The sequence below is a fragment of the Malaya genurostris genome, chromosome 2 (assembly GCF_030247185.1).
Source record: "Malaya genurostris strain Urasoe2022 chromosome 2, Malgen_1.1, whole genome shotgun sequence".
NCBI classification, from domain to species: Eukaryota; Metazoa; Arthropoda; class Insecta; order Diptera; family Culicidae; genus Malaya; species Malaya genurostris.
This window is the reverse complement of record NC_080571.1, coordinates 119123651-119138341: the sequence shown is the minus strand read 5'-3', so window position 1 is coordinate 119138341 and position 14691 is coordinate 119123651. Positions and strand designations below refer to the sequence as shown.

At 35.6% G+C, this 14691-nt stretch overlaps 2 protein-coding genes across 3 annotated transcripts in view; one reads left to right on the top strand and one right to left on the bottom strand.

Moving 5' to 3' along the window:
* LOC131431617 (probable serine/threonine-protein kinase clkA) overlaps positions 1-14691 on the bottom strand; it is a 65962-nt gene that overhangs the window by 13611 nt on the left and 37660 nt on the right. For both annotated transcript variants that reach the window (XM_058597439.1, XM_058597440.1), the window contains exons 3-5: positions 9549-10033; positions 749-1423; positions 150-280 (exon numbers count right to left, since the gene is read on the bottom strand). In XM_058597439.1, coding sequence (XP_058453422.1) covers positions 150-280; positions 749-1423; positions 9549-10033 — 1291 coding nt within the window. The remainder of the gene's footprint in view (positions 1-149; positions 281-748; positions 1424-9548; positions 10034-14691) is intronic.
* The window catches only part of LOC131431623 (uncharacterized), a 51385-nt gene continuing 48121 nt past the window's right edge, over positions 11428-14691 (top strand). The window contains exon 1 of the mRNA XM_058597450.1: positions 11428-11817. The gene's annotated coding sequence lies outside the window, so the exon portion shown is untranslated. The remainder of the gene's footprint in view (positions 11818-14691) is intronic.

Genomic DNA, 14691 nt, shown 5'->3' with positions numbered 1-14691 from the left:
TTGAGAAAAAAATCATTACATCACCAGGTGGATTGAAACAGGTTTTATAAAATAACGATAATAGGTCAAATTGTTTATTCACGAAGATTTATATTTTTCGATTCGATTGATTTTAACCTTCAGTACACAATATAGCAACAAATACTCACCCTAGATCGAACATTCAACAATAGCGTAAAATTTGTTTCTGTTTGACTTATCCCGTTGTTTATTCGATTTTCCCAAATGTCTGCTACAGTCGATTGGTGACTTAGACTGGCCGAAAGAAGATCCACTGAGCCTGAAGATAAGAAAATAAAAAATAAATAAATAATCCAATAACTACAGAACCAGTCCGAATAATATTATTCTAGTAAGATAATTCTGGTAAAATTTTTAGTGCGCAAGTCGCACTGTGCCAAAACTTGGTTACAAAAATTGTACAATCAGAGCTACGCTGAAATTCTTCGTTGGTAGTGAAAATATAATTGGAAGAATGCCACCATTGCAACCAGAAACTGTCGGGTAGATTTTTTTCTGCCCTGTAAGGCAAACTTTCACCGTGTTATGTTAGTTACACAGTAATCTTCGCGGTACTGTGGATCCAAGGTTCCAACTATTGGTGGGTTTCATCGGCCACTGTGACGGGGAGATTACTGTACTCATTAGAGCGCGCCACTCATCATCCGCCACATTCTCAGCGTAGCTCCGAGTGGTGCATTTTTACATCATTGTGCGATGCAAGTCTAAGAAGTGCATTTAATCTCACCTGCGCACTCAAACATGTTGCAATTCCTTTGTTCAATGTTATAACCCTCACAACCAGAATCTGCGGTGGCAGAGATGTGTCTACTGCCTTCGGCTTTGCTCTGGGATTGTTCTAGGAATAAGGAATCATTGTGTTGGTTTTCACGTTGCAGAAAAACTCGACGAAGCCGTTGGCTCATTTGTGGATGCCGTTGAATGCTCCTTTTACTACTATTTGCATTAGTACTTTCATTAAAACGACTCTCAATTGCAAACTGAAGCTCTGTCGTTGACGTTGAAGTGTCCTCCCGCGTTCCCCGAGGTTCTGCTTTGTCATGCTCCTGCTGTTGCTCGTGGTTATAGCTACCAGTAGATGGTACCGTGGTCCATCGAGGAAGGGAACGTCCCCTTCCGGTTTCACTATCTCCTTGGCCGTGAGATGATGTCGTCAGTGGTGTTGTAAACGATGACGAGGGATTTACATTTTCATTATTCATCAAACCATACTCCACGGGCAGCTCAATATTTACATACGACTTGTGCTGAAACGGTGCCGATGACATCGTTTGGCTGCTACCTCCCGTTTTAGGTGTGCTTTGTTCTGGTTCTAGTCCTTTCGAACAATGCCGAAAACGTTGCTGCACTCCCACACCACAAGACACACTGCACGGTGTGTACTCACTCCACTCGCTCCAGCCTATTGAATGAGAGAGAGAGAGAGAGAGAAAGAAAGTGCAAATAAAAAGATTAATGAATGAGTTAAGGTTACTTTCAGCTTGAATTGAAATGTAATAAATTATATTTTATCAAATTTGTTGCATATCCTTCGATTCAGCAATTGAAAGAACAGTGGTCTTGCTCTCAAGCTCCGAATTGTTTGCCAGTGTCTTAACCCAAATTAACAGCTCATAAAAAGCCGCTTCCTGCTATTTGGAATGCATCGTTTTGCACATATTGAAACGAAAATTTTTTGCTGAACATTCCAAATATGGTCCTAAGAAACGTGATGTTCGAACGTAATCTAACGAAATCTACAAATCCTGTTTACCTTGTAGCTACCAAACCGGAAGTAGTATCCGCAACGAATTCAGGAATCCATATGAAACTGTAAGACTTTTCCTTTGAATATATAAGTTTGTGATAATCGATTTGTCCATATTGAAGGAAGGTGAAAAGTGCAATTTTATATACCTTTATTTCCAATACTTCTGAAACCGGATTTCTAGGACAGGAACAGCCGAAGTTGGTTCGTATAGCAAGTAACAAATATGACTTACAAATTGAAAGAACTTAATTAAATTGGAACAACCTAATTAAAAAAAGGCGGGTGGGTAATGTCAGAGACATAACTGGATGTCGTGAATACGAAAAAACTGGCACCCCTCTATCACTTTTCCGAATATCAGTTACTTGATTGATTGTGTGAATTGTGCAAGCTTTCCCCGTTTTCACTACTAGAGTTTGAAGCAATGCACCTACATTAAAGTACAGATTAGTTACATTAAACAGCTACTATTCTACAACTATATATTCCAAAATTGAAACAATTCCTTTTTAATTTGCTAATATAGGCTAGGTACGACAAATTTGTAGTTTATTTTTATTGAAGCTATGAAATTCGAAGATATCTGATTCTTCTCGAAGTTTCAGTACGAGACAATTGCAGTGGCCTGGTCTGAAATGTATCGACGATCTTGGGTATGGAAAAGAAATTTTAATAATAATAATGATAATAATAATAATAATAATAATAATAATAATGCTAAGAATAGTAATAATAATAATAATAAAAATGATAATAATAAAAATAATAATAATACAGATTAATCTGTATATATGGCAACCCTGTTTACTATTATAAAGATGTGTTCAACATCATCACTTTTGCTTTCGCATTGCCGTTCGTAATTGAATGTGTTAGTGACGGTGCAAATTATTTTAACTTCTTGATGAATCTTTTGGTAGGAAATATTGAAAGTTTAATTAACTCTTAATGATAATCTGGGGCACTAAAAAGTGCCAAGAATTGTCATAATCAACAAGATCTGCATTTAGATCTGAGGATGGTTCTTGGTGTGTCCCGGCCCGGCTGGAACCGGATTTCGTGAGGTCCTCGATGTTGCTCTCTTGTGTGGCTTGTTTCGGGAACATTTGCTCAGCAAATGGTAGGAAAAATGAACCACTCAACTTTTATATGGATGCTCTTGTATAGAAGCAGACATCTCGCATTCTGATTGGCAGGTGCTGTCATGTGTTAAATCAAACAGGTTATTCAATAGTGTACTATTGAAAAACTTCAATGTTGTTGCAATACACGTTCAAGTTGAAAATTTTCAATTCTATTGGTAGTTAGATTATATACCTTATGATAAAAAAAGAACCGGAATTTTCATTTTAAAATTCCCGCGCTTGTCCAATCGGTAAACTTTTATTCTCTCAACGTTTATACACTTTTATACACATTCTGTCAAATTTTGACGCATATCGTATGATTAATTTTTGTTTAGCGTCTATACAAAGAAGTTGAAAAATTTTCGTGTGGCGATTTTTATAATGGATGAAAATTTAGAACAACGTGCGTGCATCAAATTTTGTGTTGCAAATGGATTTAAGTGTTCCGAAACGTTGAAAATGTTAGAAAAGGCCTTTGGTGAATTGTGTCTAGGAAAAACACAGACATACGAGCGGTACAAACGCTTCAAAGGTGGTCGTACAAGCTTGGATCATGATGAGATCCCTGGCCGCCCAACAACATCTGTTACTGAAGAAAACATTGAATCGGCGAAGCAAATCGTGTTGCAAAATCGTTCTGTACCGATTAGAGAGATTGCTGTGTTTTTGGGCATCTCTTATGGATCAGCCGAACACATTTTAACTGATGTTTTGGATTTGAAACGCGTCGCTTCTCGGCTGGTGCCAAAAAAACTGAATTTCATTCAAAACGCCGGCTTACACAGCATTGGTTGTGTCGCAGTTTTTGGCCAAAAACTCAACCAATATCATCAACCAAGCACCGTACTCTCCAGATATGACCCCGTGTGACTTTTTCCTCTTCCCCAGGCTCAAATTGCCATTGCGGGGAACGCGTTTTGAAACCATAGAGACCATAAAAGAGAATTCGCTGCGTGAACTAAAGGCCTTACCTTCGGCGTACTGAAGGCCATACATTGTATGGAAAATTGGATCAAGTGTTGGCATGCATGTATTGCCGCAGGAGGAGAGTACTTTGAAGGCGATAATAAAGAAATTTATTAAAAATGGAAATTTTGCGTTTTTTAATAAAATTCCGGTTCTTTTTTTATCATAAGGTAAATCCTTCCACAGATCACTGAGCTATGAGCTTTCAAAATACGAGAAAGGCAAACGCGCCCTATGAATTATCCTCTTTGATACTCGTTTATACCAAACATTTCAGAAAAGTTTAGATTTGAACTATTTGAGATTATGTCACATAACTGAAAATTTTATCATAAAATTGTGATCATATTTCCTATGGCATGTAGCAAGAATTATGTTGATTCATTACATACAACAAGAGATATTCACGATCAAAAACTTATCACTCTCTCAGAGGGTAAATTTTGAATAGGCGCCCCATAGTAAAGTAAGTCGTATTCACGACAAAAAAATTCCTTCTTTTGCACCGTCGCCTTAGGTGGTAGTGAATTTTATTTAATACTTCACAATTCTAAAGCATTATATGGGATACCTTTAATTTCAACCTAAGTTTGTGAAAATCGGTTTCGCTATATATGAGGAGTGTAAGTAATTCGAAATTGAAACTTAAAAGTCAAATACACTAATCACCTTGCAATTCCGGAACCGGAAATCGGGTGAATTTGAAATTTCCTATGGCACCTTAAAACTTTCTATTTGAATCCAAGGTTGTGAAAATCGATTCAGCCATTTCCGAGAAAAGAGATTTCACAAAAAATACTACATACACACATCCACTATGAATAAACTGTCGTTTTGATTATATTTTCTTGAATATGTGTGTATCCTGTCTGCTTTGAATGCAATCAGTATGACTATATTAGATTTTAATTACGAGTTTGAGGCTTTTTCCGAACGTAAAAACTTCATGCGCTTTTTTTTGTCGTGAATGTATGGATGAAAATAAGAATTATAACTAATTGCCTGGAAAAAAAGCGGTTTATGCGAAAATCTCCTTGATTTATGAACAATATTTTTTGTGATTCATCGTCATTTTTGTATAAAACTATTTCGTTGCGTTAAACTTGTGCATATGTTCTGAAATTGAAGCATAAAAGTCCATCATATATCCTCGTTTTTGCATTTCGAAGGTTATTTGATGTCAATAAATGCTACGGTATAGAACATTATAATGGCCATGGAATTTTCTCTAATGCAAATAACACTTAACCTAAAAAGGCAATAAATCAAATAGCTCACATCAAATGTGTCATAAATGTATTTAGAACCCTCAAATTTGCTCTGAGTGAAACTGACATCCAATGAACACGCACACACACAAAACTAGATTTATGAAAGAATTTAACTGACAATAATGTTTCAAAGAAAATGTTTGAAAGCAATATTAAGAGTGTTTGCATGGTTTTATTGTAGTACAAATTATTTTATTTTTCGTCCAGTTGTTACTCTAGGTAATGGGTTTTATAGAATCTTTAAAAACCATGATATTACTTGTCAAAAGAGACACTTATACTAGTTGTCATAAAAGTAATTAAAAAATCAATTACAAAACTCCTATAAATTATAATCAAAACCATAAGGCATTCGAATAGTTACTTGGGACACCAGTAGCAGACATCCGTAACAGTTTCGTTTTCTTTATAGCATGTACGAAATAGAACAAAGCATGCATCGTTGGTGTTGCGTTTTCTTCTTCCACGTGACACGTATCGGTGTTGTACATATTGTCATTCTATATGGCGGTTTTAAATTTAACTGCGAAACCGGAAGTTGGATCCGAAAGAAGTTTCACAGTAGCTTTACGGATAATGTGAACTTCAATTTAAACCAAGATTTATGAGAATCGGTTAAAGCATCGCTGAGAAACCGAAGTGATTTCTAATTTTGGAATTTGCTTCACTACTTTCGGTGCTTCCGGAACAAGAAAAGGGGGGACTAGTAGTGCCGAATTAAGTTTATATGCCCACAAACTAACAAGCTCTGCAAACTAGAAGAATTTACCAGACAGTTTTATAGGATTTTAGCCTGTTTTCGACCATCGTCCGTGAAACAATGTTCTTTGAATACATCCGCTTATCTCGTTTTAGTTCCTATAACTATAAAATCTAAAAACTAAGATCTTAATTTATGACAATCGGTTCAACCTTTTATGACAATATTTAGTGCACATGTTTTCTCTAATTTTCTTCGGAAGTCGGATCCAAATTAAATTCAATAGCAGGCTATAAGACCATGAGACCTTTCGTTTGAATCTAAGTTTGTGAAAATCGGTTCAGCCATCTCCGAGAAAAGTGAGAGCACATTTTTATTACATACATAACACATGGATCAACAAGTCCCGAGACTAACAATGGAAACAACATTTTTTTTGCAAAATTATTTTTTATTCATCAACATAATCACCTTTTAGGGTGATACAATGGTTCCAACGTTTTTCCAATTTTTCAATACCATGTTTATAAAAAAATTTATCTTTCGCTTCAAAATAAGCTTCAGTTTCAGCGATGACCTCCTCATTTGAGCCAAATCTTTTTCCCTGGAGCATTTTTTTAAGATCAGCAAAGAGCCAGTAGTCACAGAGCTTCACTTTACGATCTTTCATTATAATTTTTGTCACTTTACTCACATTTTCCGGTGTAACGGCTTCTTCAGGTCTACCCGAGCGTTCCGCGTCATTTGTGTCGGTACGACCACGTTTAAACTCGGCGAACCACCGACAAATCGTTGCTTTTAATGGACAAGAGTCCGGATAACATTTTTCAATCCATTGTTTCGCTTGCACGGTGTTTTTACCCATTAAAAAACAATGTTTTATCAAAACACGAAACTCGTTTTTTCCATTTTTTAAACAAACTACAAAACGACTTTACTCCAACCTCGAGAACTCAGCTGTTTCTGGTCGGATCGACTTAAAATTTTGACCCGTTTCAAGCAAAGGTTAGTACTCTATAAAGACGTGGTTACTGGTTTACTACGAGCGCCATCTCTTCTTTAGTCTCGGGACTTATTGATCCATGTGTTACACACACAAACGGACGGACGGACATCCACAGACATTTCCTCAGTTCGTAGAGCTAAGTCGAGTGGTATAAGACATTCGGCCCTCTGGGCCTCTGTTAAAATGTCGGTTTTAGAAACTTTAGAAAAATTTTCCAATGCCCGGAGGGCCGAGTTTCATACACCAATCGATTCAACTTGACGAACTGAGGTGTGTTGTTAACAAACAGGTCGAGATCTCAGAAATGACTGGACCGATTTTGATCAAACTAGTCGCAAATGGAAGTTCTTTACGTTAGCGTGAACGCTATTGCATGTTTTTGAGTTCGGATGTTTATTTATCGAGTTATACAAAGTTTTATGTCAAAATTTTTTGACATTATCTGTCACAATTGTCTTTGTAAGCAAAATTTGTTCTGAGACTTAGATTTCAGATGGTAATAGCTATCCAACATGCCATAGATTTTCAAATCCGTTTATTTTTAACGATGATGTCGATATTGTTTCTCCCTTGTTCCAGTGGACAGGGGTTCCAATTACAACGAAACGCGTTTCTTGTTCGCGCTTCAGAGGTTGATTGTGGAGCCTAAATGCCTTCAGAAGAATTTTTGTTTGGAATTGTCCCTTGATATAATTAAAGTTGTCAGTAATCCACCTAGAAGTGATATTTAAGTTATAATTTGGCCATATTCATAGTTGAGGTTTTTAACGAAGCACGATGAAATGATACTTGGAATCAAAATTAGACACTATTTTCAAAACTATCATTTCCGAATGATTGAAAGATTGAATACAGTACTCTTCAGCTTATTATTTTGGCTCGATTAATTTTTTGCAACAACCATCGTTTTATTTAAAAAAAAATCTCGGTAAAATGTTAACAAGCAGCAAAAAACTTATATTCATATTTTTACATGGAATCAGCACTATTGAGTAATTGTTTTCTATTCAATAGCAAGTAAATTTATTGTTGAAATGGATTTGAAAACATAATGATACATATTTTGAATGCACATGTGATAATTATAAACGATAAATATCCAATATATCCAGAAACCAATTGTGTAATCATCATGTTTATTGATGACTAATCGAAATTTCATCTATCACATTGTTCCCCTACATTCACTTCTGGAAACTCTTAATCTTTCAATTACTTATATCTTATATCATATATCTTATATCATCATGTTGAATGCCGTTGAAAAAACTTGTTTTTAAATTGTTTAGAAAGATTCTTACTTTGGGTATGAATAGAGAACCGCGAATCATGTATTTTAGAGTGGGTAAATTGAAGCAGAACACATACCAAGTAACATATTCAATTGAATGAATTCTTGTAGTAGGTTTCAGTGTTACTTCACATATATAGCATAACAACTTTAAACTCCTCAAAATCCTACTAATATATTATGAGATTATATTCCAGACTAGTAGACCATTTTTCATAAGATTCTTGAAGCAAAAGGAAGCATCAAACTTATGTCAAATCTATTTCGGAGTGATTTAAAATTCAGGAAGGTTTCAAAATCAGCTTTATGATAAACATAATCCTTTTTATTAAAATTTCTGACCGTAGATAGCATTTTTCTGAAATATGTGGAATATGTGTGGCCGTTTTTTTTGTTCATTCCACTAACCGCTCAAAAAGTAATTTTTGAAATATTTCTTTGTATAGTAACGAATAATTTTGATTTTTTTTTATCGAAAATTCAAATGCAAAGAACGCAGATATTGAATGAATTACGCCGATTCAACATAATACAGGTAATTGTATTATTCATTTAGAATTACTATGTAGATTTGTGTGTAGATTTGTTGAAACGGCGTAATTAATTAAAAATCTGAATTCTTTGAATTTCATGTTTAAACAACAGAACTGCAATATAATATAATCTGCACTTAAGTACATCTTCAGCATCCAGTATTAAATCACAATTATGATATGGTTAGATGTATCAGAAAACTTAATGATATACCATTTTCAGTTCTATTTATAAAAACTTGTAGTAGGCGATGTTAGAGACATAACCGCGAAATTGAGGTAGGGCTGCCGTCGAAATGGGGCAGATAATTTTAAAAATGCACATTTATTTTGGTATTTTGCTCTACTATTAAATTATCCATTTCAAGTAAAATCTCATCAGATCTTTGTAAAATGTCTGAATTCTGAAAATATTCAAAGATTACAATTTATCCAACTTTCAACACAGTTGACAATTATTCCCACTAGCAAAATTCCGAACAAATCGGTTGCCTCTCGTTTGGCGAACGGCGCACAAAGTAAATCTGCCACATGCTTGTGTGCACTCCCTTACAGCGCTAACGTTCCACATCGAGTCGTGGCATCCATGAAGTTGGACGTCGTATGGATTAATGACGACATTTATTCTGATGTGATAGCATAGTAAAGAAATGTGTAGTCCTTTACCAAAATTATAATCGAAAAACAATTTTTATGGTTTATTTTTAAATATAATAAATGATTATTAATAAACATGCACCAACTGTCAAAAGAGGTATGTTTGACGTTCTATCGAAAATAAATAACAACATCGAATGAAAATAAGTGTTTTCTTTGCCAAATAGTATCAAGAGTTAGTTGTATAAAATACAAATTTATATAAATCCACTTTCAGAATACCTACCCAGCGCATGCCAAATCATGCTTTCCAATTCCTGGCTCCAGAACAGCAAACCATCGAAGAGATCAACCTGCAGATTATTTCTGTGGTCTAATCTTCCAAAGATGATCAGCTCGGTAGGTAATATTTCACTGAATACGCTCGAAACCATAAGCCTCTGACGGGTGTTATTTTCCGCATTATACTCATTGTTGTTGTGTAGGTTACTGTTATTGCTATTGCTGGGGCCCTCACTGTTACCGTTATTGTCTTCCGTTGTTCCGTTGCTGGAGCGGGTCTGGTGCCGATGTACTTGTGCACTGTTATTTATGTTGTTGGTGAAGCTTTTGTTACGATTGCACACTGGTCTACTATATCTACTGTTATGACTGTTGTCCTGGTTTACGGTGGAGCTTGTTCCGTTCGCCAAGATGCGGTCATGTGTGCCATCGTCGATCTTATGCGGCACCGAAGATTCTCTGTTCAATCTCAACCGGCTGCTAGTAATGCTGAAATTAATGCGGGAAAGTAAAAAGATGAGATGCTGATAGTTTTTAATTATGTCAAGTATAGTATAGTGTTTTTAATTATATGCCTTATTCTAGCTTCGATGGCATGAAGGTGGATAACATGAAGTCAATATCAAATTTAATGCTGTATAAACACGAAAGAAGTTCTGATATACTCCTTTGAGTTTCAGATCAATAGAGTGAAAATTTCTATAGAAAAAATATTATAATTCCACATCGGAGTGTCGGGCTAAGGAAATCATCAATAAATAATAAAATGACAAGAAGGAGAGCATTTTCAATGGGTGGAAAAATGATTCCAAAGCCTAATATCGCATAAGAACTTAATGTTGCAAAACAAAGCATATTCTCGAGTAACAACGCTATTTGTAAAACGTGTACGGTCAGACCGCAACACGATATCTGTTCATTCATTTCAACGCATCGATCGCACGTGGTTGCGGTCATCTGCAAAGCATAGGTTTAATTAATTAACTTTGTATGCTGTGAATATTTGATTCCGAATGTAACATTTCTCAGATCCCCATTTGCAGTGACTTACCCGGTTTAGTCGTGGTATGTTGGCAATGCTGACAAAACCGAAACCGCTGTGCATCGTTTATTCGCGTGTGATTTATATTCCTGCTTTCAGATATGGTAGTTAGAATCGATTTCAAGGCTCAAACACATCCTCCACTAGCAACTCCACGAGTTCGAATGCCGGCCTCCGCTGGAACGCGAAACTGTGGAACAAGGATAGGAAACAACAGGCCACAGTGTTCCGACCCGACGAAATTGTAGCGCAATGTTGGGAGGATTAATTGAATAACAATTGTGCTGGAAATTTATAGAATTTGTGCCGAACTGAACGCCATCGGGACGGCGTATACTCTGCTGCACGAACGAACCGTGAACTGCACAATGGAGCATATTGTTTTTAAGCTGACCAGTAAATTCAATTAAAAAGTAAATTAATTTGAAGCACAGGCACAGTTTTTCAATTTACTCCTTTCTTTCGATTCTGTTTATAAAAGCTCTGAAAAAAAAACGGTTTCTTCGAAACATGTCCGCCATCAAATATTAGCAAGAAACTACAAAAAATGTTGTCAAGAGAATCACAATAAAATACCAAAAAATTGTAACTGTTAAATGCATAGCCATGAATTCGTAATGTGATTTCAACTGCTAACCAGTCTGAACTTGCTGTAAAATTTATTCACGAAAATTGTATTCAATTATTTCCATCTGGTCCGGAAACCAAGCAATACATCTGTTTATTCAATCATACTCATACCTCAGATCCATAAATCTAATTGAGTAAACCACTGTGCAATACGTACAGTGGTTTAATACAGCTTATGTTATCAATTACATCGCTCGTCGAGACTCGTACATTAGTTTTATCTCGTTGTTTGTATAGTTTTGATTGAATTCAGATTAGGGTCACTGTGCAAATTTAGTCAATCGACTGGTCCATAGACTGCAAAATATATATCTAAAATGTTTATCAAAATGGGTTTATCGATTATCGGTTTTTTAAACTGTTATTTTTATATATAAACCATCGTGCAATAGGAAAATAATAGGCACTGCGTGATTATCTCGTGTTCTCCGAGCACTAGCGGAGTCTGGCTGCTAGAGACACACTAAACAGGGTTGTAGAAGAGTATAGAGCAATTCCAGAAATCGACAAAAGAAAAAAAGGCGAAATCAGGATAGGTTTTCTTCGATTTGCACACGTCTTCAGCAAAGTGGAAGTATACAGAGTGACAACGTCTCATCCGGTATGTTCGCAATAACTAAAAAAAAATGTCTTGTGCTTTGTAATGAATTTGACATGTCATTTGCATGTTTGGAATGCCACTGACAGCAACTTTTTTTTCGAACATCTATCGTCACTATCCGTGCATCCACTCTGATCTTCAGTATGGCTGGTAATTGAATAAAAATGTTACACCCAAACCTTCGTTTACGAGCACTTTTTTCAAGTTACCTCTTTTTACGTAACTCTTTTTACGAACCATATCCCAAAGAACGTAATCCGTTTTGCTTTTCTCATATAGAAAGGCTATGCAATCACTGTGAAAACCGTCTTTTTAACCGAGGCCCGGAGGGCCGAATGTCATATACCATTCGACTCAGCTCGACGAACTGAGAAAATGTATGTGTGTGTGTGTATGTAACAAAAATATGCACTCACTTTTCTCGGAGTTGGCTGAACCGATTTTCACAAGCTAAGATTCAAATAAAAGGTCTTATGGTCTCATTTCATTTGGATCTGACTTTCAGTTCCGGAGTTACATGGTAATATGTGAAAATAAGAGGAAAAGTGTGCATTCAAGTTTCTCTGAAACAGCTCTTATAGTTTCCTAAAAATTTCTAGAACATTTTATCCAGATCCGACTTCTAGTTCCGGAACTAAGGCGTGAAAAGTGAAAAAGTACGAATTTCATGAGTATTTCTTCCCAGACGATTATCAAAAACAGGTACAAATCCCATAAAACTGTCTGATAAATTCTTCTAGTTTGCAGAGCTTATTAGTTAGGCACAAAAGCTTAATTCGGCCCTACTGGTCCCCCTTTTTCCTGTTCCGGAAGCACCGGAAGTGGTGCAGAAAAACTTAAAAAATAAAACAAACTTCGATTTCTCTACGATGCTTGAACCGTTTTTCACATACCTTGATTTGAATTAAAGCTCATATTATATTTAAAGTTACTGTGAAATTTCATTCAGATCCGACTTCCGGTTCCGTAGTTACAGGGCGATGAGTGTCTAAGTTTTCAAATTGCCATGTAGAACGACAATACATACCACACAGAAAAAAGAAGAAAACATAAAACAAACAATCGTACACGCTATGAAGCAATCGAAACGGTTACAAATGTCTGCTACTAGTGTGTAGTATTGGTAAAAGACGGTGCTGCGATTGATAAAAATTATAGCTATTTCATGATCAGTATGACCGAAAGAATAAACGAATGTCAATGAAATCAAATTTATTCGAAAAAATATGAAATTTTCACATCCGGTAGTGCAGTAATACCGTGCCGGTGGTGTAATGATGTCAATGTTAATAATAAAAGTAATAATCCTACTACATGTTTTATGCTACTGATTCATGCTGTTTAGCTTGACTTACATATGCAGAAGTGACAGAAGCGCAGGTTCGCTTCGTTTGTTAAATTTCGTTTAATTGTTTAACCGAAATAGAGCTCTAGTCTAAGTTTAACTAGGTTAAAAACTGTTCCAATTTGTAGGTGATATTTTTAGCTGGAAAACAAACCAACTTCGGTTATTCCGGAAATGGAAATGGTGATTTGAAACTCAAAAGGGTCTCACTCGCTTTTCTTCAAGATAGCCACATCGATTTTCACAAACTTATAGGTTCAAAGGAAAAGTCTTACAATTTAATACGGAATTCCCAAATTTGTTGTGGATACTACTTCCGGATCAGGAACTAGAGGGTAAACAGGATTTGTAGAGTTTGTTAGATTTGGTCCGAACAAGCTTTTCTATTTCTATTCAATGAACAGTTGTTTTAGCGAATTCCACAGTAATATTTATGATGTCACGAGTAATATCAATATTAGAAAGGCATCATTACATCACATTACATTACATTACATTTACTGAAAACTAAAAACATTGACGAATATTTCTCGCCAAAACACATGCGAATTGAAAAAAAAACATTTTTCATCCACCTAGTGGTGTAATGATGTCTTTCTCATATTGATATTACTCGTAACATCATAAATATTACTGTGGAATTCGCTAAAACAACTGTTCATTGAATAGAAATAGAAAAGTTTGTTCGGACCAAATCTAACAAACTCCACAAATCCTGTTTACCTTCTAGTTCCGGAACCGGAAGTAGTATCCACAACAAATTTAGGAATTCCGTATGAAATTGTTAGACTTTTCCTTTGAACCTATAAGTTTGTGAAAATCGATGTGGATATCTTGAAGGAATGGGAGTGAGACACTTGTGCAGTTTTAAATCACCATTTCCAATTCTTCCAAAACCGGATTCAGATGACCGGAATAGTCGAAGTTGGTTTGTTTTCCAGCAACAAATATGACCTACAAATTGGAACAGTTTTTAACATAGTTAAACTTAGACTAGAGCTCTATTTCGATTAAACCAATTAAACAAAATCTAACAAACGAAGCGAACCTGCGCTTCTGTCACTTCTGCATATGTAAGTCAAGCTAAACAGCATGAATCAGCAGCATAAAACATGTAGTAGGATTAATACTTTTATTATTATTATTGACATCATTACACCACCGGCACGGTATCACTGCACTACCGGAAAAAACTTTCTTTTGGTGTGAACTAACATAGCCTTTTCAATTTGTAAGTTATGTCAAGTTAATAAGAATCTTTTTTGCATCGTCGCACTAAAAGGTTAATACACACTTTACTTTATAGTTCTGGAAACGGTAGTCGGACCCTGATGAAATTAAACAGCAACCTGCGAGACTATAGGAACTTTTATTTGAGCCTAAGTTTGTGAAAATCGATCAAATCATCTCTGAGAAAACTGAGTCAAGTGATTGTATAAACTTTCTATATGATAAAGGCAATAAGTGTACTTTTATAGAAAAGCATGTTATGATTTGTGATAACAAAAAGGCACAAATTGAAAAAAAAA